This window comes from Cimex lectularius, unplaced genomic scaffold (assembly GCF_000648675.2).
Source record: "Cimex lectularius strain Harlan isolate CLEC.00 unplaced genomic scaffold, Clec_2.1 scaffold200, whole genome shotgun sequence".
Lineage (NCBI taxonomy): Eukaryota > Metazoa > Arthropoda > Insecta > Hemiptera > Cimicidae > Cimex > Cimex lectularius.
The window spans coordinates 1,613,849-1,640,591 of record NW_019392893.1 but is presented as its reverse complement, the minus strand read 5'-3'; the positions used below and the strand labels follow the sequence as shown (position 1 = coordinate 1,640,591).

At 35.3% G+C, this 26,743-nt stretch overlaps 1 protein-coding gene across 2 annotated transcripts in view; it reads right to left on the bottom strand.

Moving 5' to 3' along the window:
- LOC106667756 (lachesin-like) overlaps positions 1 to 26,743 on the bottom strand; it is a 204,629-nt gene that overhangs the window by 77,335 nt on the left and 100,551 nt on the right. For both annotated transcript variants that reach the window (XM_024229126.1, XM_024229125.1), the window contains exon 3: positions 20,903 to 21,030. In XM_024229126.1, coding sequence (XP_024084894.1) covers positions 20,903 to 21,030 — 128 coding nt within the window. The remainder of the gene's footprint in view (positions 1 to 20,902; positions 21,031 to 26,743) is intronic.

The window sequence follows — 26,743 nt, the reverse complement described above, 5'->3', positions numbered from 1 at the left end:
AGTAACCAATCCAAATTTCAAATTACAATATTTTTGTTATATCTGAATTTTTCATGCAGAACTTTTTCATCAATTCTGCAATGTAAATAGAGAAAATTAGAGAAAATTTTCCGTTCTTTCAGATGGCACAAACCAGATTTTCCTACAGTCACTAATTCTGAAGGTTATAAACAATTTAGTGGACCTAAGTCGAAAAAAAAGAGAAAAAAACTGAAATTACTTCTTTACCGTTGAGATTCGAACAGTGTTTATAGGAAGTTATCCGATGCATATGGTGAGCAGAAACACCTCCCGAAATTTTTTGACACTTTCGCCAGACTCCTTGTATATTTGATTTACCATCTACTTTAAATATTTACCTAAATAATTTTTGGCGTATAAGTTAATTAGTTAATTAATTGAATTATTATTATTTTTTATTTATTATTAATTTATTAATCTATCATCAATTAATTATTTAGAATAGTAATTAATTTTATTTCGACCTAAGATATTTTAGCTTTGGGGCCCACGGTATGTTTACCCCCCAGCAGTCGGTTTTAAATAGCAAGTTCGCTCTCTGGAATTCATTGGTTCATTTTGAGTAAGCCTTTTTGTTATTGGTAATTTGCTATCGAAAGAAAACTTTATTCCATATTTTAAAATTTTAGTCTCTTAGCCCTAGAAATACGAAATAAGAGATGGATGTTGGATAATTACTTCAAGAAGAGCAATTATTTTTACGTCAATCGTTACACTAAGGATATTTATTTAGGCTTAATTACAGCCATTTCCTCAATGTTTTACGATTCTGCTCGGAGAATTTTTCGTCTTGTTAAGGTGCTTCGTCAATTTTTAAATGCGATTGATAAACCTTCGTCCGTATGCGAGATCGGAAACTGTTTTAATGTATCAGGTTATTTACTGATGAAAACATCACATTGTCTTAGAAACACCACCGCTCTTGACAAACATTGATTTTGAAAAGTTCACAGATCTTTTCACAAATAAGTCCTTAATAAGTCCAGGTGTATAGTAATAGGTCCGAGTTCAGTCCTCGGACAAAAATCATGAACTCTCATTTATTCACATTATTTGCGACCAAACATGATTGAAACTTCGTCGGATTTCGATAAGATCAAACGGGAAAAAACGAGTGTCGGAATGGAAACAATAGGGTAGTGATTACAATGGAAATGTTTTTTTTTATACTCGATTTCGTAGAGGGGAAAAGGGTTGATACATGGTCGGCGAAACCCGGATTTTCGATGAAGCCTGGCGTAATTGTTCGTCCAGAATATAAACCGACTCGCGCCATTCAATTTTTCCTTTGTCGGTTAAAGTCTTTCACGGGTTAATTGCCATTTCATTAAAATAAAACATCATCAAGTGCGAATTTGTCACAGGCAAATCCATGGTGTTTTAGTAGGCTCATTAAAATGATGGCTAAGGCTCATCTCTCACTGCCTATCATCACATATAAAACTTCTAAATAATTTTATATTTAAAAGTTATTTTATTTTTTCTCTTCAAGCTTTTTTATATTTGATGTGTTTTACATTTCTGCTCAAACTGCGAATGTCCTACCTCACCAAGGATTTGGTTTCTGCTCGCTTCAGTGCACCGTACAGATTCATCGCTGTTCATTCTCCGTTGTAGACAATATCATCCTCTCTTCAGCAGAAAAATTATTGCTTGATGTAGTTCAAGCTGCGGTTTGCTGTTGAAACTCAACGGCTTCCTTCCTTTTACGTACCTTTAACATAAAATCCTATCTAACGGAACAGTATTGCTTAGGGACCATTTTCTCTTGTATTCCCATTAAGGCGGGTATCCCGCAGAGCAGCATACTAGGACCGTTCTATTCACAATATACACTGCTTCTTTTTCCCTCTTTCCCTCTTGTCCTCCCAATGCTCTTTTACTGACGTCACTTCATCCTGCACCTAATCCCGACCTTCTCTATCTAGTCGTAATACCCAACATCATTTAATAAACCTTATCCAGTCTGTATCGCAAATGGAGAAAAAAATAACGAAACTTCATCCACCCACATTATCTTTACTCTCCAAAAATCCTCTTGTTATGACTGCACAGGCTGGCCAAAGGGCTTCTTCTAGGGCACCAGAGATGGTTCGAAGATCCTGATAGGAGAGCCTATCAAGCTTCTACAGGCGCGTTTTTTGGGCAGAGGTATAAGCCATGCAACCATAAAACAGGGTCGTGCACAGCAACAGTACACGTATTGCCCATTTATTTATTTTTTAATAAAACCTAATAAAATTGCCTAAAAAACTTGAAAGAATAACTTTATTCTGTTCGTTATTCAGATATCGTGAGATGCGGTCCCGACCGCATCTCACGATATCTGAATAACTATCAATTAACGGTCACTAATCTCTACACATTTATTCTGTTCTTTCTTCTTTCTGTGTTATTGCTGAGTCCTTATGATATTTGTAAAAGTAACTTAAAGTAATTTCTGTCATACAGTAGAGCTTAACGTTGGGTGTTGCGGACAAGGGGTCATACCACTTTAATACAGTTTTCACACTATGATCCATTAAAAACCCATGGGCTCTGCCGGGATTCGAACCCACAACCGCTAGCATACCAAATAAGAATCGTCCGCTCTAACCACTCGACCACCGCGGTCCGTTTTATGATATTTGTATTTCGATAATTTAAACTCTTTGTACATAAATAAAATACTAAAATAGCTGAACAAGGTTTTAATTTAATAAAATACAAATATTCTCTTTCATGAAAGGAGTAAATGCAATTTATTATGTGAGGAAATTTGTCTCATTGTCGGTCAATATCTTACATATCTATTAAGCCAGTTGCCCCTAGGGACTACCGTCGCACGTATTTATTTGGTCAAGTTGCAATCTAGTAAACTCTAGACTCCCAGGAGTGCATTTCCATTTTGCACGTAAGCATTTGGTCCCACAGGACATTGAAAGTTAAAAATATAAATATGGCAATAACTAGTTTGCCCTGAACGTACATTTGTTGAACAAAACAATTTAAATGAATAAATTCAAAACAAATCTAATCGATGATTTGTTTGTAGATTGTTCTTATGTTATTTATATCGTTTTCTTAGTTTGAATATTTTCTATTTGGATTTAAAGGTTTACATACAATAGACGCATTATACCAGTCAACGAGTCGAACCCCTTTCCGACCCAAAGAAATCATCGATACCAAAAAAGCGTTATAAATAATAAAACGCGTGGGACTCCCTTCTGAAAGACAGCCTCTGTCGACCGTCAATATTGACAGTAGAATCGGAAAATGCAACTGGAGTCACCAATGAACAAATTTGTGAGCGGCGAATTTTTTCCGACGTAAATTTTTTCTTCACAAACAACATTTGTCCGCAATTTATATCACAAGCATGTTACTTTAACAAAGTGTCAAAATAAATAAAATAGAAATGGAGAATTATAAACTTGCAGATTTATCCATATGATCGGATAAAAACGAATTCAGAAACAACATAACACCTTAACTTGGATTTGTATTTCCCTATTCTTTGAAAATTTTCTTCAATCAGGATGATCCCAAAACCAAAAAAACCTAATCACCTTCCTAACTCCTACCGACCTATCAGCCTTTTGCTCATTAGTGGCAAAATACTGGAAATGCTCCTATATCCAAGAAATTCCAACTAACACAATTCCTCATCACTAATTCGGATTTCGGAGTTGCCCCTCGACTGTCCAACAAGCATATCGCATAGTAGACGTTATTTCCTTCTCTCTTGAGCTAAAACAGTATTGTCGTGGTGTATTCTTTGACTGGGTATGGCACTCTGGACTATTGTGAAAGCTCAAAAGCATCCTACCAGCAACCTTATTATCTTATCCTATAATCATACCTTAACGATCGTTACTTCCTATTATCCCACAAAACCTCGTTATCTACTACCCATCCTATTCCAGGAGGTATCCCTCATAGCAGCGTCCTCGCTCCTCTACTCTACTCAATTTATACCTCTGACCTACCTACACAACCGAATACTATTACCCTCACCTTTGCCGATGGTACCGCTATCCTTTCTTCTGATAAAGTTCCCTTCACAGATTCCCGTAATCTCCAAAATCATTTGCATATCGTTGAATCTCGGCTCCGAAGTGGAAAATCGAGGTTAACGAAACTAAATCAACATACATAACATTCACCCTGAAAAAAGAAAACGCTCCCACCAGTGTACCTCAACAACGTTCCAATCCCTGTAACGAATCATGCACGATATCTCGAACTCCTCCTAGACAAACGACTGATATGGAACCCCCATACACGATTCAAGCGCACTGACTGAAACATATGATTTATCTTGCTAAAACTACTATTCGACAGACGATCTAAACTCTCACTGAGAAACGAACAAAAACTTTACATAGGCCCTCCTGGTCCCCATTGGTACATGCGGACTTGAATTCTACGGGACTCCTAAGTGTTACATCCTAACAATGCAACCGAATCCAAACCCTCCAATCTAAAATCCTTAGAACAATAGTCAATGCCTTCTCTATGTTTCCAATCACACAATCCATACCAACCTAAGTGTTCTTCTTGTTACTCATCTTGCCCAATCCTGATACAAAAGGTTCCATTCCAAACTATCTCACCATCCGAACCCTTTCGTCAAAAACCTGTCTTCTACCACTTTACTTAATAATCCTCACAGGAATCCTTTTAAAAAGATAGTTCCTACTCACAGTAAGTTGTTTTCCAACGATCCGGATTTCGAGTTTTTAGCTCATCATCAGGTTGCAGAACTTTTTTAACCAGATGATGAGTTAAAAGGTCGAAATCCGGATCGTTGGAAAACAACTTGCTGTGAGTAGGACTATCTTTTTAAAAAGGTTGAACACTGCACTCACTCCACCATTCATCATTTCTATCCTCACAGGAGTCTGTGGCCCCGTGACAACCTCACTACTTGAAGCCGGTCTCGTAGGATGGAGCACATCCCACTCATACTGTTGATGATATAACAGCTTCCACCATTTTCTATTGCACTGTTAACGTTTACATATATTTGTTTTACTTGCTATCGAATGAATACAGTCGTAAAAAAGGAAAATAAGAAAAATAAAGGTAGAGTTCCAAAGAGAAATCGGTAGAAGAAAGGGAATGAGCCAAGGAATGAATGACATCTTGAGTAATGCGGCGGACAATACCCTCCCGACGTTCTTCCTTTCAATACTCTGGAAGATTGCTCGTAGACATTTTTCTCCATACTCGCCGGGGAGAAATGGTTTCTCGGTCTGGAATCTTGGAATGTGACACTTTAATCCTATCTTAGACGTTTTAACCAATTTCCTAGCCATCTTTGATATCCGAAATGAAACCACATCAAATGGTGTCCTTCAAAAGTCTGAATAAATTTCTTAGCAAGAATTTAAATTATTATTAAATAATCGAATAGTGAAACTACCACTTGCTTTTATCACAAATATAAACTTCATTTCAAACTCCCTTTTTTCTCTGAAGGGTGGGTGTGATGGTTGTATTAAAACAATGATCATGTTATGTCATTTGGATTTATTATGTGATATATATATATACTTTTTTTTGTAAAGTACCAATTTTCTTGTAGATTCTGTCAACTATCACCTTGAGATGACTTGTACATTAAGTTTTCATTCTTAATCTTTACGTTTCTTTGATTTTGTTGGTTTGGTCAACAGGTTTTTACCGCATTTTCACCATCTGTAAAAAGATACCTTTTGGCTCATGTCAATCTTTATAATTTTTATTATTTTATCCACCACTCTGAGTTTAAAAATATCAAAAAATATCTATAACGAAGGAAAAGGCAGAGAAGCAAATCTACCAAAACCGATTTTTTAATATCTTCCAATTACAAAAATTCATTCATTTGTAGAGGTACAAAACTAATTACTCTTTCATCTGTTTTTTGTGTATTTTCTGTACACTGATGAACAAAATTAACGCCCCACACTTAATGTATTTAGGTTCATTCATATTTTGCATACCAAAGATCTGTTTGGTTGTAAAGATAAGACATATAAAAAGAAAAAATTATTGAGTAAAATAAAACAGACATTTCAAAAACAAATAAAAATGTTAAAAAAACTTCTTTGGCCCCTTTAATACTGAGTATTTCACCCCTGGCACGAATCACGTCTGTTAAACGCCTTTATGTTCTTTGGAAAAGATTTCTGATAAAATCCTGAGGAATTCTTTCTCATACTTCAAGTTTCCAATTTTTCTAGGGTGTTAAGATCTCGGATGCGCAGTCGTACTCGCCGCTTAAATTGGTCCGAAATGTTGGGTTCAAATCTGGAGTTCGAGCAGGCCACACCACGCTCTCAATTCCAACCTCATTCAGGTAGTCATATACGCTCTATGTGGCATGGCATTATCCTGCATTGGCAAGAATCTGATGTGGGGGCAAATGGCACTACAGATTCTTCGATTATGTCTTGTAAGTACCTCTTTGAAGTTGGAGATCTTCTTCGCACAACAACCAGTTTGGTGCGGACGTACAAGGAAATGCCACCCCAGAATATCAATGACCCACCGTGGAATGCCACCTGAGGAAACATACAGCATGGGACGTAACTTTCTCATGAGCGTCTCCATGTGAAATTAAACTCATATGAAGATTTGAGGTCAACATATAGGTAGCATAATGAAAGGTCATAATGATACTTTTGTGCAAATGGGATTAATCAGTACACTAGTAAACCAAGCATTATTTACTATTTATGTTGACTAAGAAAGCTCCTAATGTAGAAAGATAATGCATTTCATATTAAGCTAAACAAATTAAGTAGTTGCTAAATTTGTCCATCAGTGTATAAAAAATCAGACAAATAACTAAACATATCAATCATAATAGAAAGAAAAATGAAGGAAACAGGATCAATTCCGATGTTTTCATAACTGAAATTCATATTCGTAAATAAATCCACTTTTAGCATTTGTCTTGTATAATATTTTAATTTACCAGGAATTTGAATAAATTATTCTATTTTTTGAGTATTTCTCTTGTACAAACTGTTTATTTATGCTAAGTTCAAAGATGGATATCCCTTTTATGTCTGAAAATTTCGTAAATTAATTCATTTTTCCCATTTGTGTTGTTATGATGTGTTTTCGCAGGTTTCATAAATAAAAATAATATATAAATTATTAAAAGTATCAATAATAATTGCAAACCCCCAAAAGAAATAATCTGCCAATTCTGACGTTTTGATACCTGCAAGTTTTGTTTATTATTTATTGAGCACTTCTCATGATATAAATTGTTTATTTATGCTATTTTAAACAAAAATATTATGCAAATTTCAAACAGTATCAATAATAATGTAGAGTGGCAACGTTGCTTAATTCGTTTCTTTGGATGATTTTTCTGATTTTACATATAGCGCACATCTGCTCAAAGATATGTGCATATTATTGTATTATATATACACATTGTAAATTATTACAAAAAATTTCCGAAAATGGGATAGAAATTTAAAAAAGTATTTAATAATGGAAAGTTGCAAAAAAAGTTGCTAAGTTGACTAATCATACTATTCGGTATCTGCCAATTTCCTAACTTAGTCAGTGCGTATCTCTTTCATAAACAGTTGATTAAAAGTTAAGTTTAAACTAAATATATTAATTGCTAAAAATATCAATAATAATGGAAATATAAAAAAGAAAAAAGTTGCCAAACCTGACTTTTTGATCTCTGTCAATTGTTACAGATTTTCCATTTTTTAACCATTTTTATAGATTTTTTACTAACGCTAGGATTAACTAAAATATAATATAATTTTCTAAAAATATCAATTATAATGTTAAGTAGCACACAGAAGTTGTTCTGACCATTCTGACGATGTATTTGTCTCGTTATTCGTATGTTAACGGGTATATTCTTTTTTTATTATTATTTTTATTTTTACTTTTATTATTTATCTATTTTCTTTGTTTTAGTCGGTCTTGTCGATGTTTTGTCTTAGTAATTTTAATATAGTGTTTGTGGTTTTTGGTGCTCTTATTAATCTTAATTTGTTGAATAAGTTAGGTAGTTTCTACGTTTCTTTACCCATCAATGTAGTCTAGTCAATGAATGTAGTCACAGTCAGTTTAGTGTCAGGTTTTATGGAGTTGTTTTGTTGTTGTTTGCGCTTTGTGTTTTCAGTGATTGTATTTCTGTTTTAGCCGTTAATATGTGCAATGGTTTGCATTCTTTTGAATATGTGGTGTTTAGTGACCGTTAATTAATGATTATTTGGAGATCGTGAGATGCGGTCTGGTGTGACGTATGTTTAGAAAAACATTTTCTTTATCGTGCCAACGTTTCGATCGTTGATCTCAATAAAGATCGAAACGTTGGCACGATAAAGAAAATGTTTTTCTAAACCTACGTCACACCAGACCGCATCTTACGATCTACAAGTAATCATTCTTTTGAATTCTTTTTTGAACTTGTGTTTCGTCTGTGGGATTGATTTTAGTGCATGCATTCCAGTGCTGCCATTTTGGGTCGATGTGGGTGGTTTGAGTCGGCTTTTATGAAGTTAGTTGCTGTAAGTTTTCTGTATTTGTCGAATTGTTGTTTGCCTTGTGTTTTTGTGATTGTTCAGTCTAGGAAGTTTAACTGTTGTTTGTTTCCAATTCTCCTGATTTTTTTTTAGTTGGAAGGAGTCAGAAATTCTAGGGACGACGGTAGGAATCGAACCTACGATCTCGGTGTCTACGAGTCAAGAATCTGACGCGCTAGCCACTTGACTTCGCGGACCTTCTAAATATTAATTTGGACTTATATTTAATAAAAGTGAAAGTGGTTTTATGGTTACAGCGGAATAAATTGTCAATGTAAATCAGCTTTCAATAAAAAAATGAAACCTCCTGACTCGAAACCATACGTTTAAATAATAGTGGATGAATTTTGCATATTTGCTCGCGTGACGGTCCATTGCGTGTGTTAGACCTTTTAGCGAAAGGTTAAGCAGTTGACGTCGTTTGAAATATGCAAAAAATACGATCTTGGCGTTTCTAATTTTTGCCAGTCGCGTGGGGATTTTCTGAATGAAATAACCATATATTTAATTTTGTTGTACTCAGTGAAAAAAATAATTACGAATACAAGTAAATTAATAAATCATTGTAATTATTTGTAACGCGAGCTTTGTTTATATATGGAATATTCGAAATTATGTCATTAATGCAAGAAGGAAAATCCGGAACGATTGAATATAAGCAAATTTTACTGTGAGTGTACTTAATTTTACTGTTAAAGCACGAAGTAGTGAATTATTTTTTATTTGAGAATAACTTGAAAAAAGTGCAATTAAGGGGATATGACACCTCGTCTACTAACCATACACGAGAGTAGTAGGACGTGATAAACCTCCAGTGTCACAGGAATTACGTTAATTTGCTTTTCTTTAACAATTTTAGAGAAAAATAATATTTCTTCGGTGCATTCCTAGATTAGCAATGTTTTTAATACGTTCTGGTATATGGCATGCTTTACAAACGCCCTACCCACTCGTTTTTATCGAATACTGAAATTATCCCTAACGGATTGCTGCTTCAGAGTGAAGTGCGGCAAGGAGTTGTCGGAAATCAGACTGATAAATGCCGGCGTCCCACAAGGGGGATCTTGGTCCATCCTTTATATCATCTATACTGCTGAGTTACTGCACATTCCAATACTATCATCACCTTCACGGACGATGCCTCAATTTTGTCCTCTAACTCGAATTCTATCCAACATTCAAAACAGCTTAAGCTTATCGAAGTCTGGTGCAAAAGGAGGATAAAACTGAATAAAAAATGTACTCGGTGTACGTTCACATTGAAAAAACAGTTGTGCATTCTATAATAACAACAAAGAGACTTCCTTTCAAGTGGAACCTCCATACAACACTTAAGAGAAAATAATTGACAGTATACTTAAACAACTTCGAAGACGTCTAGAACAAAATCCGTCTTGATCGACAACACTAAACTAACCTTATATAAGACTTTACTGTCACCACTTTGGCCGTACTGAGTAGAACTGAGTGTTCTGCCTAGCCATGCAACTTCTTGCACATCCAATCGTTTGAAACAAATGTCCTCGGATAAATCTTACTAGGTCAATATCCTCACTATCTACAACGACCTGAACTGCTCTTTCCGATCACAAAAGTTTCACAACCTCTCGATTCATCCTCACTCTCTGATAGAGCTCTCTTTACACAGTCTCATTCCATGGTTATTATCGTGTATGTTGTATTTGTAATGATAGAAAATAGAACATGTTTGGCACGTGACGCATTGAGCTAATCCTTTCAAATAAATATGAATGTTGAGAATAAGGGTATTAACTTGTTATTGTTTATAGTTAGTGGCTTACTAGAGAGAGAGAAAGAAAGAAAGAAAGAGAGAGAGAGAGAGAGAGAGAGAGAGAGAGAGAGAGAGAGAGAGAACAGACAGTTGTTGAAGAGCCTGTTAATCCGGACAATGCTCAAATAGTTCGGTTGAGAGAAACAGCCCCGTTCGAAGTGACCCCACGCTGCTGCAACTGCATTGTTTGCACTCTTATGCTCGCCCTCCTGCTGCACCTACACCGTTTTGCGTTCCTGCGCCCACTTTGCGAGAGAGAATTTCTTCAGCCCAGGATTACAACGCCCCTACCAAACAGAAACAATTTACAAAAAAAGCTAACTTTGTGTTAAAGTTCAAAATTTAAGGAAAGTTTATAAGGATGACAAAAAATGGTTTCAAAACTTTTGTATATTTGATTAATTTCTGTGCCATCTAGTGTAAATATTTTGCATAATTGTTTTGTGGCTGATCGCCAGTGAATAAAAAAAAGTATTAGTAATAAAACTATATTTTATCTTATCAATGGTATTTTTTCATATAAAGTTTTGGTTATTTCTAAAAGCTCTTGACACGAGATTACTTATTTAAATTTACAATAATCACAAAACCCATTTGTAAATTTAATTGTAATTGATTGTAATTTAAAAAATATATATACCAAAAGGCTTCTTCTACCTTCACTTTGTTGTAATATGGCCAAAGTATGTTTTGTAAATTGTTGTTATTAAGCTATTAACTATTATTTGGTAGAGCATATAATCATGCACGAACGGTTTTATATATATATATATATATATATATATATATATATATATATATATATATATATATATATATATATATATAATGATGAGCGGTACTATGTTACAACAGCACTAGAACTTTTTGTGATTTTTATTTTAATTTACAACAGTTGAGAAGTAACCCATTAATTACACAATAATCTCAAAACTGTTCATGTTCCTCATTCTGGGGGAAATTGCGAGGCCATTGTCTCATGAAGACGCCTTGAAGGATTTTGCAGAACAGTTCGGGATGAGAGGATTGGGTTATAAGCTTAGGATAAGGGTTCAGGGGTTTATGGAGACATCTGTATCGACTTCCCGCAGTGTTGAACATATAGGATTTGAAGATCTGAAGGGCGATTAGGCAATAATTCAAAGGATTTTGTACTTTTGTGATTAAATTCTTTTGAGTTTGGAACGCTTGGTTCGACTCCATAGTTCAACTAATACGTCCGAATTGGTTGTAGTAAATGAGGTTATTGTTTTGCAGAGGAATTGTCATGTGGTGTTCTTGGCAGGTCCGTTTAGTTCTTTTGATTGGAGTGTGGAGTTCCAAGTAAGTCTTTTGTCGACGTAAAGTCTGAAATAACGGACTTTACTGGGACAGAGTTGTAGTGGAGAAGTGAAAGGTTATTTGCTCGAATTATTTTCGTTGAGTCTGGTCCTCTTGAACCATTCTTCCAAATGGTACCGTTAATCATGGAGGTTGGGAAGGCCACCACAGGATTTGGTACTGCGTTGGTGGTATTGTCTGCATACGTGAGGAGTATTAAATCTTGATTGTTTAGTTTGCAGTGTATACTGAACAGGGAATGAGATCAAATATGCTGCTTTGCGGAAAACCCGATTCGGTATAGAGGATTGAGAAAAATAAGGTTCCGATTCGTACCTTAAAGTATCTTTCTGACCGGGGATTTTACGATGAGGTTATCAGTGTACGAGATTCCTCTGGGTTTCTAGAGAAAGCCCATGTGCCACACTCTTGGGATTGCCTCATGTCTAGGGCAGCATTCCTTCCACTCAAGGGAATGATGTTCACATCTCTGTGGCACTATTGAATGGTAGAATGATGACGCCTAAATTCGAATTGATGGGTTGGAATTACGCTTGAGGTTTCAAGTATAGGGTGTATATGCTTTAGGGAGAATTTTTCAAGGATTGTGTCTAATAACAAGATCTACATAGGTGTAATGTTCGGGGCATGTAATGTCAGTACAGCTCAGTAGCCCTTTATTGTATCCACCGTTCTGTACTTATGGAATTGTAAGTTGGCACTTGATTAGTTTTACTGTTACCTCATTTTCATTTCGTTCCTTTGTCTAAGGTACTACTTGATAGTGGGAATTTTTATCCCTTAGAAGGGCTTAGAAAAAGAGGACCTATCAGCGGCATAGCAGCCCCTTTCCTTGCCAGGGCGCCCGCTCTCTCGTTGCCCTCTACTCCTACATGTCCTGGGACCCTTCAGTAGGGACTATGTTTTGCATACGAAATCTATTTAGTTTAGTTTAGTAATTCAGTACTATCTTTCAGGTAACGTTGTTGGTATTCAGGTCGTCAACCTTGTTCAAGTGGTGTATTTTCCTGAGGATTCTTGGCATTTCGTTCCAGGACTGAACATCCCCCTTATCTTACTACATTCTAGATCCATCCGTTTACCAGCAGATGGTACCGTTGATTGGGCAATATGACGTAGGGAAATGCTCAGGTTTTTGAGGTTTGGAAATGGAGGTAATCAAAATGAAATTTCGAAACAACATTTAACTTATGTAATTATGATGTCACCCTTTAGTTTCTAAAAACAACAATAATACATAGACACATAGACATTATACATTTTATCTCAACCAATACCTTACATAAAGTTTAATTAATTGAAAGATGCTATTTGGTCAATAGGACCACGATATCTAATGTATTTATACATAGAGTTGAATTATAAATGAGCAATGTTTTCAGTTATTATTGATTACTATATCTCTCAAGGGTTGTAGCCACGATCTTCAAGCTTCAAGGGATAGAAGATGTTTTATGCAGATTTCTTTTAAAATTCCATTAAATCAATAAAAGTAACGAGGTCACAAGAGTTAGAACTAAACACGAAGAAAGTACTTCGATAGGATAAATATTTACCAGCAATTTCCCATGTAAAATTAATTCGAAAGACGTAGAAAAAAATTGATTTCTTTAAATTTTGTGTATTAGATAAGGGGTTTATGGCAAACCAAAAAAAAGTTAACTAAATTCAAACGCTTTTCAATTCTTCTGCATGTGACTATGTAGATGTCATCACACTATGACGATGTGATAAACGAAGGTACATGATTAATGCAACTGCCCTGTTATTTTTATGAATTATTTCCCACCTGTTGAAGGAGCAATTAGAGCCCCTTAACCGGGTACATTGAGTTAATCTTTAAATTGTTGACGTTGACTGGAATTTTAATACTTTTTAAGATATTTTTATAACATTAAATTTAATTTTTTAAAGCAAATATTGCATTTTTTTTATAATCAATGAAGATCTCGTCCAATGTGTTTTAAAGTCCAATCAACTTTTTTTTAATAATAAAGTTCTTTTTATAAATTTAATTCGTAAACTTGTCTATGGTTTAAAAATTGGAGAAGAATAAAGAACAAGGAACAGTGAACACAGCATCGCGGCATCACTCACTGTCAAACACATTACATCGCCTCGGGTCTTTTTCAAACAAGGTTGAAAAAATTAATTACTCCAGTTGTAAGGAAACTGGCGCGGAGCAAAAACAGTATAAAAATTTTCTTTTGCCAAACGAAAAAACTGGAAGGAAATAAATTGAATCGTGCAACTTAGCAAGGCACAATCACGGCAATATTAAACTTCCAGACCTTGACATCCATTGCTATTAGAGGAAACTGGCATAATCGGTTGATGGGCTTGGCTTCATCAGTTTCGTGCTTTTTTGAAATACCATCTGGGGCTTTTTCTCGATTCCGAGGTGTCAATCGTTTAACCAAGCTTTCCAGTTCACTGTTACTACATTGATTGCTCACTTATGGATATCACATACTTCACAGCACAAAGGTTTTGAAACATACCATTTAACGGCATATATAAAACTTCATCGCTTCTCCAATATTCTTCGTGCTGGGGAAGAAGAAGAAATTGTTTATTATCCAATGTAAACACATTATACATGAATATGTTATATATTAAACAAAATTACGAATTGGTTTAATTAACCATCTGTCGAGAGCTCAGGTGCTTAAAATATATTAAGAAGAAGAAATAATTTATTCTAAAACAGGAGTGTCCCCTTACAATAATACATACGTTAAATTAAACTTAAACAAAAGATATTTTGCAAAACTTGCTTTAAAAAATGGAAACCACTTACTTATCTTACAAGAAATTGTGCATACCATCTACTTATGGTAAAGTTTATGCTATTTCATGCCATATGTCACTCAATCCATAAATAATATGTTATGGTTGTCAGTGTGGGGCTTCATACATAAATTACCTCAGGTCACACTCAATTTCCTTTTTTATCAGACGTCGCAGGTTTTATTTTTGATTATACTTTTACAGTCCACTTCTCGCTCCTCATGAAATCTGTTACGTCCCATAGCACGTAGGTGGCAAAAATAACGCCCTTAAAAATTATCACCCCAAAATTTCCTAGCCTGCACGATGGCAAGTATTCAAAAATATAGCAAGCCATGTGTGCTTGCAATGGAAAGTTTTTCATACAGATATGGGCACATCAAAACGCTCACTACAAAATATAACCCAAATTCACCTTAAAGAATGCTTACCGCGTTTTTAATGCACTGCATTCCTAAATTTCTATAAAGATCTACACTCTGGGTTATATCTAGTTATATACTATACCATTAGGCGACAAGGAGATGGTTGTGCTCATTATGTAACTTGGGAAGCCCGGAGAGCGCCTTCTACTTTTTGGCTGAATGAACTATACCAGGTGAAATAAGACGATTACACTTTGGTGCTTTTACTCTTATAAGATCATAACAAGTAGGTAGTGTAAGTATTCGGGAAATCGTACGGTACGCGCGCCAGGCCGCGTATAGATATTGTGTGCTTTTGCAGGAATTATATTTCTAATAACATTAAATACTAAAGTAACTACTCGTCATTTTTGTACTTTTGTAAAAGTTTAAATTTAATTTATAAGTTAATAATCCTTAGTTAAATTTGGTTTCTTGTGGTTTTTTTCATTATTTAAGTTATGCATTTCTTTCATTATTATTATTATTATTAGACTTTCACCCCTAAGGGTTGTCACTCTGATGTGCTATCTCGAGGAGATCATCTCAGGGGAGATGACGTATCTCGTTATGCGCTCGGTCGCTAGTTTCTCCCTTTTGCCGGCAGATCATCGCTTCCCAACCAATGGGGGTTATCTACAGCTAGGTAGATAGACGCTATTATCTACTCTAAACTAACTAACTTCTATAATATAGTCGCACAAATAAATGCATTCACCTATCTACATTTGACTAATTCTGATTAGTCGGTGGAGTACTTGATATTCCCCAATCGTACTACACACGATATTAATAATCAAACCTAAATTAGGGTCGATGGGATACCTTTATAAATATTCCGCTATCGACCCTAAACACACACACAGGGGCGATGGTAACGCTACATTTCACCACTAGCGCCTTAACCGCCATACCAATAAATATGCGCACTCAAAAAAAAAAAATAAATAAATAAATTATATATATATATATATATATATATATATATATATATATATACAGCCCAGAAACTCGCTAATATGCCCGAGAACCATTCCTAACTTCGAAGGTATGCCAGGCAAGATAAGCCAGAGCTTGATAAGCTTCTATTATGTTGGACACTTAGAACAAACTTTCTTTGCGATTGCCTGATCCTGAGCCAAAACCTATTATAATAATAATTATTATTTTAGTTATGTCTTCTTTTGTAGAACTACCTCCGGCCGATGGATATTGTCCATGCCGCACATACTTGCTGAAAAAAGGCGTAAACAATAATCCATGATTGAACAAAAAACCTGTATTATTATTAATATTTTATGCCTTAGAAAACGAAAAAAACGATGTTAGGCACTTAGGAGTTTTTTCTCATCTCCACCAATACAGAATTGCTGCAAATTAAACTAGAGGACTCTGTAGAGGCAGTACTGACATTTCTTACTCTTTCCCTTTTCAATCCTTTATGGCCTAATGTTAAATTAGAGGAAGACGAACTTTAGCAATTTTATTGAAAGGTTAGCAGGAAATCCCTTGAGTTTCCTGTTCGTGGGATAAAGAGCCACGTTGGAGATAAAAGATGCCAAGAGTTAATAAAAGATTCCATTAGTTTGGCGCAAATAAATCATCGTTGCCAATACACGAGATGAAACTTGAAAGAAAAACTCTGCACCTGCCATAGTTGTTATTCCAGTCTGGATTTTTATTAAAACCCCACTAAAAAGTCCTCCAATAATTTATAAGTTGCAAGATTTATATATATTTAGATATATAAGCCCGTAGTTTGATTATTCCTTACCAAAAAAGAAAAAAATGAATTACATTTAGCGTACACAATCCAGTGTTAGGAGGTGTTGTTATCATGGTGCAAGAATCCGGTAATATCAAGTTTCTCCAGTCCGCTTAATGACACTGATACATTGATCCGGGCTAACACTAACCGCCAAATTAGGCAACTCCTTAACTCCCTTCATATTGTTTCCCAGCCCCCCAAATCTCAGCCTGGCATTCAGTTTTGATTACGTATGTACCTGGGCTTCGGTGTTAATGACTCGTAATTTGCCAGCTCGATAAATCCCCCACATATCATCCACCTCGCATTATATCCTAAATATCCCTATTTATGCTTCGATGAACGGTGGAATTACAATAAGCTTAATGAACCGTTATATTTCCGACTGACAAATTAATTTTATTGTAGTTAATTTACATTAACCTCCATTCACTTTTAAATGTTTGCTTTATAATTATGGTGTATCGATTTTATGGACGTCGAGACTAATTGCTAAGCAGGCAGCAGTATTTTGAGCAATTAAAAATATATTTAATAAGTACATATTTAATAAAGGCTTTGTCAAAACCTAATTCAATTGTAGCATTTGTGTACCATGATAGAGTACTTTAAATGTTAAAATAAATGTTATCGTTTTAGAAATATGTCATCGAAAGGGTATAATCAGCAAAGGATTAGTATAAATCGGGCGAAAAGAAAGGCTAGGGTAGATCAACATTAGTTAACTTGTGAGTAAGAGAAATCACGGTCGGGTAGGGGCCATGGATTAACATAAATTATGGGCAAAGAAATTCGCTTTTAAGAATGACCAGGAGCAGTGTAAATTATGCACAAAAAAGCATTATTATGGAAGGTCAATAATAGTTTCAAAAGTGGGCAAAGAAATTTGTTTGAAGGATAGCAAAGATTAGTATAAATGGTGGGCTATGTAAGACCTGACCAGGAATGACCGAGATAGTATGTGTTGGTAACGCAAGAAGGTGATGCCGTTTTTCAATTGTAGGATTAACTTGCTCTTCACTAAATTAATTATTTTCACTTACAAATACGCTTGTTTAATCCCTTAATTAAAAGGGTTAATTTCCATTCAGTTTCTGATTTCAACTTCTTTAATTGTGTCGAATAAGTTAATAGGTAATCATGGTTTTGGATGAAAAGCATTTAAGGCATTGTTTACTTTATGATTTACAAAAAGGGAACAATGCACCTGTTGCAAGTGAAAATCTGTATTGTACTTGTCCTAATTCGTTCCATATTTTTAGAAGTAGAAAATCATTGATTGTTATTTTTGCTATTATTTTTTTCGAGTTTTTTCGAGAGGGTGGTTCGCATTCCAATAGGTGACTGTTTCTTCCTCCTCATAGTTTGATATATATGGCATAATGAGTGTGATCGTTGAATACACCAATGTTGTGTAGGTGTTTAGTGACCGTTACTCGATGATTATTTGGAGGTCATGAGACCAGACTGCATCTCACGACCTCCAAATAATCGTTGTGTAGGTGTTTACTCAGTATCCAGCAAATGACGTCTCAGCCCTTGATTTTTACCCTGGCTAACTTTAATTGTCACAGTACTCATTTTCTTAAATTACCAAAATAAAACAAAATTAAAAGAAAAGAAAAATAAGGGGAAATAATAAAATATATGTAAATAATGATAAATTTTGAGATTTGCGAAGAATACGAAAGCCACTCCCCTTGTTTGGCAGCAGAAGACTTAAAGACGCACTTTTACGTCTTTCGGGCCCAAAATACCATAAGACCCCAGCCGGTCTAGCGTGCAGAGAAGTTTGTATTAATGGCAACTCTTTCGTAATTTTAAATTAGAAAAAAATAAAATGCGTAACTATATAAATAGACTGAACAGTTTTAATATGAGAAGTTTAAAGAAATTGTGAGAGCAAGAGTCGCAGAGCAGTTCATGACAGAAAAAATGGATAGGATAGGATAGAAGGATTATAGAAGTAAATAAACAAAATTCTCTTGAAGTTGACATTCCGCCTACGAATTTTTTTACAAAAATTAACTGAGACTGATAGAAAAGAAAGAAAAAGTCGAAAAAAGAATTAACTATAGAACTATGTTCAGAGAGAAAAGGTAATTTATTTTGACGGGGGAAGTGAAATCAAAGTTCGGAAGAGAAGGACATACGATCCGACAGTCGCTACTTTGAGAAAAGATAGGGTGCAGGAAATTTATAGCAAGTAGGCCATCTATTTATTCGCTTTCAACCTAACTTAAGCTTTGGAGAGAAATTACACAGAATTTTCTTCTTGTTAGGAATTGAATAATCATAAGATCAGAGTGAAGCGAGATGAGGTGATAAAAATCACAAATCAGAACAGACAGATGGTCGTTTTTCGGGAGAATCACTCGTTGAAGCGTAGAAACATAGAATTTGTGAAAATAAACGATAAATTCATCCAAGTTTTTTTTGCCTAAGGGATAGGTTCATAAGAAGACATCTGATTAAACAGAAAATTAGGATTTAACAAAAGAGGAGGGCCTTACAAACAGAGGCGTTTCATAATTAAAACACTCGGGAAGTCCGCGTGACTCGCAGTCAGCGTGATTTTGAAAGGCAACGTGCCCATTCGGATGGTTGGGACGACTCAAGTAACATTCGGAAATAAATAAATTGAACTGTATTAAAACATTTTTATAGGTTAAGAGAAATCATGAGAGAAAACTGTAGGGCGATAGATGGGAGAAAAGATGGACAGGGATAGAATAATGGGACCTGGGATTATAGAGTAATAAACAAAATGCTCTCGCAATAACAGTAATGTGTTTGCAAGTTTTGGAAGAGTTCTTTAACCAAGAGTTTAATATATCAGGCATGTTCATTTCTCATTTTGTGTGGAATGATTCTGAGGAGTCGACAAGTTACAAGCTTAACATTAGAATTTTCAAAAGTATCAATAAGAGCTGGATTTGATTATTAGTATAATGATTGGGGCAAGAAATCATGGTTAGGAATGGCTAGGGTTATTAATAATAATGGTCAAAGTCGTGATTAGAGATGGTCGAAATTAGTATAAATTATAGGATAAATAATGACAAATTAGTTAAGAAAAACATAGTTTTGCCGCAAATTACCTGAATTTAAAAACTAAAAACCGATAAATCCGTTTTCTTGTTATTGCCATACTTTAAAGAATCTTCCCTGAAGAATTTGGTACTCATTCAAATGTACATATTCCGCTAAGGTTTTATGACCAAGAAATAAAAATATAAAAACAATATAATTAAAATTTAAAAGGCACATGTTTTCCAGAAATTGAACATTATCTTGAAAAATTTATATCTTTCGTTGTAAACTGGGCAAAAGTATTACTGCGAGCTCATTTCATTATATATCTCTCAGATATCCAATTATCTTGGTTTTACTTTTTTGAGCCCCCAAGGAAGTATCCTTGGCCCGATCCTGTTTACAATATACACTGCTGTCATTCCTATTTCCCCAACAGTCATCACCACGTTTGCCGACAACACGGCTATCCTCTCTTTTCTCTCTAACCCAAAGCACGTATATGCAAAGTCATCTCACCCTTTGGTACCGAAAATGAACAATCAAAGTGAACGAAAGGAAATGGGCTCAATTCAATTCGAACTAAGAAAGTCCGTTTGCCCTCCATTACGACTGGCTGACATATTGTACCACAACCATACGACTAATGATATGGTAGGATACCTGGGAATGTACATTTATAAAAGAATGACGGGGAATCCACACACTCGCTTGATGAACCGCCGTTACAAACTCTCATTGAACTTTCATTCGTCTGACCTACGGAGTGGCAGTTAGGGTTTAACCAAACATTCTAATCCACCCCGTATCCAATTTATCCAATCCAAAATCCTAAGGAAAATTCTAATGCTGTCTTCGACTTCTCCAATGAAATATTCACACTGACCGCTATATTTCATTCAATCACTACCTTATGAGAGCAAGTTATCAGAAATTCCACAATACCCTTTCTTTACACCCAAACCTCCTCGTCTAACAACTTTCTACACAAACCCTACCTGGAAATCTACCACGTCGGCTGAAGAGCCAATGGCTTAGGGATTTGCTTCAGTGATGTTTATGTGTGTACATTGTGAGGGTGTGTCACGAGTTTAATTATCATATTATACTATGAATTACCAAAATTACTTATTGTAACTAAAGTTATATATGCAAATAATAATTATAATTTTTGAGGGAGAAAGTATCGAGTAATTTCTGATTATCGAACGATTACCTTGATATGTTTGCTGGGATGCCGGACGACGCATTCTAACGTAGCTTCTCGACCCACAGGGACCGTCAGATTACCAATTGGTAACATGACCTCGTTACTCCTGCTTGGGTAACCCCCGACGACTTCACCTGAACAAAAGAAAGATTAATCAAGTTTCATAACTGCTTCCAGTTCCGTTTTTATTTTGAGCAGAATAACATTTGCACATTTTGTTATATAATAATTATGTAATTGAGCAGCCACGTTGGTTTGCAAGTTGGGCATTCGTAAGAAAGTCGATCGATCTCCATCATTTCCAGGTCCGCTATGTCTCGCTTTATGAAAATTTGGTTCATTACATCCAGAGTACTTTTCTCTACGCCCAGTCGGGTTCGAGATGACAATGGGAAGAGTTTGCTCACGCTACTTTTATAAATTATTTTGGTTAACCTTCTCTAATAGGAAGATAATCATTTTTAAATAATTGAAGGTTTGCAAAGTGCATTTTATATAAATTATTGCAAAATAAACTACTAGGTGATGTATTATTGTAAAATAGGAATCTTAAAACACATATTTTATCCAGTTGTAATTTGGATTTATCATCCAATGACTTTTAAGGTTCATGGCATTCTGTATAATGGGCCCCATAATGTCTGAGCCAACATTAAAACATAAATTAAGTTCGTCTCCGTAAGTAAACGAAGGAAAAATTACAAGCGGGCTTAACACACAGATTACGTCGGTTGGAAACACCAAAAGAACTCCTATATTCACGGTGGAAATTTTTATTTTGAAGATTTGAATTGTTATCATTTTTTTTTTAAATTATCGGAAATGTTCGGCCGGTGTGAGCTTAACTCGACATATTAACTCCGTATAAATAATTAAAACCTTTTGCGTACTTCGGTGAATAAATGACGCGTTTTATTTTCACGAAACAACGCCGGGCAGCTCGCTGCCCGATTTGCAAAGCAAAAGCTTTCAGAGATAAAGAGACTTCCACTTCGCCCTCCCTTAGCCCGGAGAGGGTCTTGCCTTTTAAAACTACTATTTCTCTGAGGCGACGGAAATCTTTCTGGGGATAAACGTTCCGTCGCGGAAATAAGTAAAAAGAAGGGACAATAATTTCGACGGATACCGTACGTGGTATGTATATGGTTACACCGATTGCATTACAGTTCAAACAGAAAAGTGAATCTGTCATTTTTTCCCGTAAATATTACAGAGATTTTGCATGATGTTTCCGCTGTTTTAAGGTCTATTGAAGAGTATGTATCGACTATTTGAAGTTTAATTGGATGATAAGTATTATGGTCATAAGTATAATGTAGAATAAAAACAAAATTCCAACTTTGCCAAGCTTTCGACCCGGCTTCAAGATCATCGTCAGTGCCAATATTGTCAACAAATTAACTCTCAGATGTTAAAAATGCAATAAAAAATATGTTCAAAAGGCCTGAGCATGGCCTGAAAAATGAGAACGACTCCTATTGCTGTCCTGGAAGTCCTTTTGAATCTACCATCACTACATAATATCAAGAGAATGGCCAAAACCACACTTCATAGGCGAATGCAGGGGACAGGTTCCAATAGCCTTCATACATAACAAGGAGCAACTTCAGGCTGATGGTGTTCGAGGGATGCCTGTTGATGTCATTAGATTTGACCAAAAATTTCAAATTAAAATACCTGGTAGAGCAGACTGGGAGAAAGGGGCCCCATAAGCTGGTATACAGTTGGCTGCAAAATTAGCATGGATCAGTTGCTGGTATTTGTGGAAATATACCAAAGACTAGAAATCAAGTAAACTTGGGCATTATGCTGCTATCTTTCGAGCTGAGACTGTTGCTATTGAAATTGTTTCCAAGGAGATTAAAAGACTAGGTATCGTTCACAGAAGAATAGCCATCTACTCAAACAACCAGGCGGCACAGAGAGCAATTAATGCATCAGTAGTAAAGTCCAGAGTTGTTTAGGAGGACAACAAATAAAGTGTGATGAGGACACCTTTTAGCCCTGAACCCTTTTGTGACATACAAACTGCCAAAAAATGTGGATCCGTGAGACAATCGATTATATATATAAAACGCTAAGACCTCTGTTCAATTGGAATATTTATTTATTGATTCATGAGAAGAATTAACAGTTATTTTACAAAGAAAAACAAATACTAATTTTTTTCACAAGTAACTACTTTCTATACTTTTGTTTTTTAATTTGTAGTAAAGTGGCATTAATTATTTGATTTTAGAAATTTAGAAACTGAAAATTTCCTCAGTTAAATATTTTTGAAGAAAAAACAGGAATTGTAACTCTTAATAATTTATACACAATGAAAATCTCTAACCAAAGAATTATCTCAGCCATAGGATAGAGAAAGAGAAGTAATATCACACCTTTGACGTCCTCACCGTTGCAAATTGTAACAAATTCGAATAAGCTGGAATGATTTTTTGAAAATCATTCTGCACATTACAAGATTTCTCCCCCACGTTAATGTACAATTCTCCTTTACTTTTCATCTCACGTCTGAAAATTTTTTATGCAACACGTCAACATTTTCAAAATTGAAATTGTACGCGGTGTAGTGGTATTACATTTTTTAGCGTTTACATGGTCTGGCCAATGTATTTGGCAGAGCATCCCATACAGGATACTCTACAAATAATGTTAGGCGTGTTACACAAATCATGTTTATCTTTTAACTTTGTTAATAATTTATCCAGCCTATTCAAATAGTTATATCATGTACATTTTTTTATGAGTATCCTCACTTTATTGCTAATATCAGGTAAAAATGTTAAGCTTTTATCAATCCCAGACTTACTTGTATATACACAGGACTCCCTTGAGGGGGGAATGCTTTGACTAGAAGATATTTTAGTTAACTTTTGATTAATTAGCTTTACAACTAAAGAATGAGGATAGCCATTAGACTCCCAGTATTTGTCATTAAACAACGAAAACGTTCTCAATATAAGATTGTTAGCATAGTTTAACTTAATTCCAAAAGAGTGGGATTGAAAATGAAAAATCTATCTGATTTCAATTCGAAAAGAGTGAGAGGAATTGAAATTGAAAGATCTATCTGAGTTAATTTCTTGAGTATACCATTTTGTGGATATGGTAAATTTCCATTGCTTTCTAATTCATAGTGAATTGCAAGAAAACATGGTTACCAGTAAAAACAGATATCAGGTAATCTAATTTTTGTTTTGGGATAACCAAGAAAATGTCAACATATTGCGCAAAAACTTAATTGGAAATTCAACCATTCTCTAAACCCAGCCAAGCAGATCATTCATTACTACGTCAGCCTCCTAAGGTGAAAGAATACCACCCAACGGCGATCCTATCGACTTGATGTCCGTTTTTCCCTCAAACTTACAGCCTGACATACATGTGAATTCCAAAATTTCCATGAATAATTTCAATGGAACATTTCAAAGTCTATATTTAACGTCTTGCCTATTACATTGACGCTATTTGAAGACTTTTTGTATAACGGATTATGCTGCTGTTTATCCTGGGGAGTTTGTAGTAGAGCAAGTTATAGTCGTACCTTGTAGGCTTGTAAAAAAAGACAACTTTCACGGATTTTATGTATTTTCTCTTGACTGCTGACGTTAGTTTGGCAAATCCTGAGTATCTGATAGCTGAAGAAGCTCTTATTGGTTTGCCAAATGCTCAGGAGCTGATAGTTTTAGAAGCTATAACGTACAATATAAACATTAGAGACAGTTTTCATAATGTTTCCGCTATTTCAAGGTCTATATTTAACGTCTTTCCTATAACGTTGATGCTATTCGAAGACTTTATGCATAACTGATTTTGCCGCTAACGCTGTTTTTCCTGGGGAATTTGTAGCAGTGCAGGTTAATCTTGCAAGCTTGTAGACAAAGACAACTTTCACGGATGTTATGGATTTTCTCTTGATTGCTGACGTTAGTTTGGCAAATCCTGAGGTCCTGATAGTTGAAGACGTCTAACGTATAAAGTAAATATTAATTAACGGGCGATTCCGTACAAGTTCAGTTCAAATGAAATTGAGGACGAAACGTATCAAAAACTATTAAGAAAAAGCATTTAGCTTAGCTTTTAGGAAAAACTAAAATATTTCTTGACGGTTAGTTAACTATATACATAACTATTATTATCACAGTTTATATGTGCCTCTTAGAATTTGAATTATTAAAATGTAGTTAGGCGGTTCAGCCAATGGGTCTAACAATAAATTGCTATCATGCAGGTCTTTACTAGAAGGTCATCCCTCTCGCAAACCCCAGCAAAGAATATGCAGAATGGTCAGCGTTATACAAAATTAGTAGCTTATAGCTTGTTCCTATATTTTATTTTAAACTATACGGCCATCATTATCTTTTAAAATGATAGTTTCCATATAAAACATTTTTTAAATATAGAACAGTATAATTTTTTTCCATTTTGTGGATGAACTTTCTCTTCTGAGAAGTACAAAGACAATTCAGAATTGCCAAATGCAAAAAAAAAACAAAAAAAACTTGTTTTGCTGGAGGTCCACTAGTTCTGGCTACCCAGTATATACATAAATGAAAATCTGGAACAATAATACTAATGTTACCATGTTGATTGGAATAGGACGTAATACATCAAAGAGAGTGAATTACTTTAAAATAGAAATAATTGTTAACGACAAACCCAATGTAGTTTGGTCGATGATCAGAAAACATAAACGATAAGTTCACCCGGCAGACAAGACGAAGTAACACAATAAACCCACTGCTGAAGGTGATAAGCCGAAACGCGCCAGACAGATTTAAAAAAAGTAGGACCAGAAGGCAAAAACCACCGGAAACAACGGGACTAAAAATATATTATAACAATTATATACCGAACTATTGAAGGTAATGTGCCGAATGTTTGTGCCAGACCAAAAAGAGTAAGACTAGGCTTAACAGAAAATGCATCTCAAGAGTAAACCAAATGACTGAAGAAGATATGTCGAATCGCTTATGACAGACCAAAAAAGAGCCAGGAAGACCGGAAATGAAAAAACTACAAATACATAATCCTGTTGACCTCTTAAAGGTATCTCAGTACACTAAATTGTGCGCCTTCCGAAACTTTAAAATAGCCGTTGTTTAAATTTAGATGTCATTATTTGTGCGCCACGTGTATAACAAACCCGATTGAGGTGTGCTGTTTGTGTGCCCTTGGAATTGTTCAAAGTATGAATTAAATTTACTGGAAACGTTTTTGCCGAGCTGTTAGCCAGAGGCAAAGTTCCGTTATTTATCGATGACGGCAATAAAAGATATCTATCAAGTAGGGAGTCGAGATATCGTCCAAGAAGCTCTTTTATCAACGGGGGGAGATAATTTAATGCTGCGTTCGGTCTTCCCCTGAGGAAGTAATAATACATTAACTAATAGACGTGTTTGAGTCGTTGGTCGAACGACTACCGTTTTTCTTTCATGGCTAAATTCGCGTTGTACGCCGACATCGTTTCAAATTTAAATACAGCGGGGTGAAAAACAAAAGAGAAGATTATCTCACGGTAGCCAGAATGCGTGGCGTGGCATCCGGGGGAAAAACTGTGGGAGTTCTGTCAAAGTGGGGAAGACAAATCCTTTTCCTTTGAGATAACTCTGTAAGACTAGTGACCTTAAAACTTGTCGCCTAAAGTGCTATTCTTTATCAACCATTAGGGAAAGTTGGGCATATTCCCGTAAGGCTAACAGAATCACATTTGCAGCCCAACACTTCGCTCAACTTGTCAATTTCGTTCTGAGAGTTTACTTACCTGTCTTTACAATCGGCTCCTGTAAAAATAACAGCCGGATTTTCCAATTTTTTCCTTCTCTATAACTTTTTAACCAG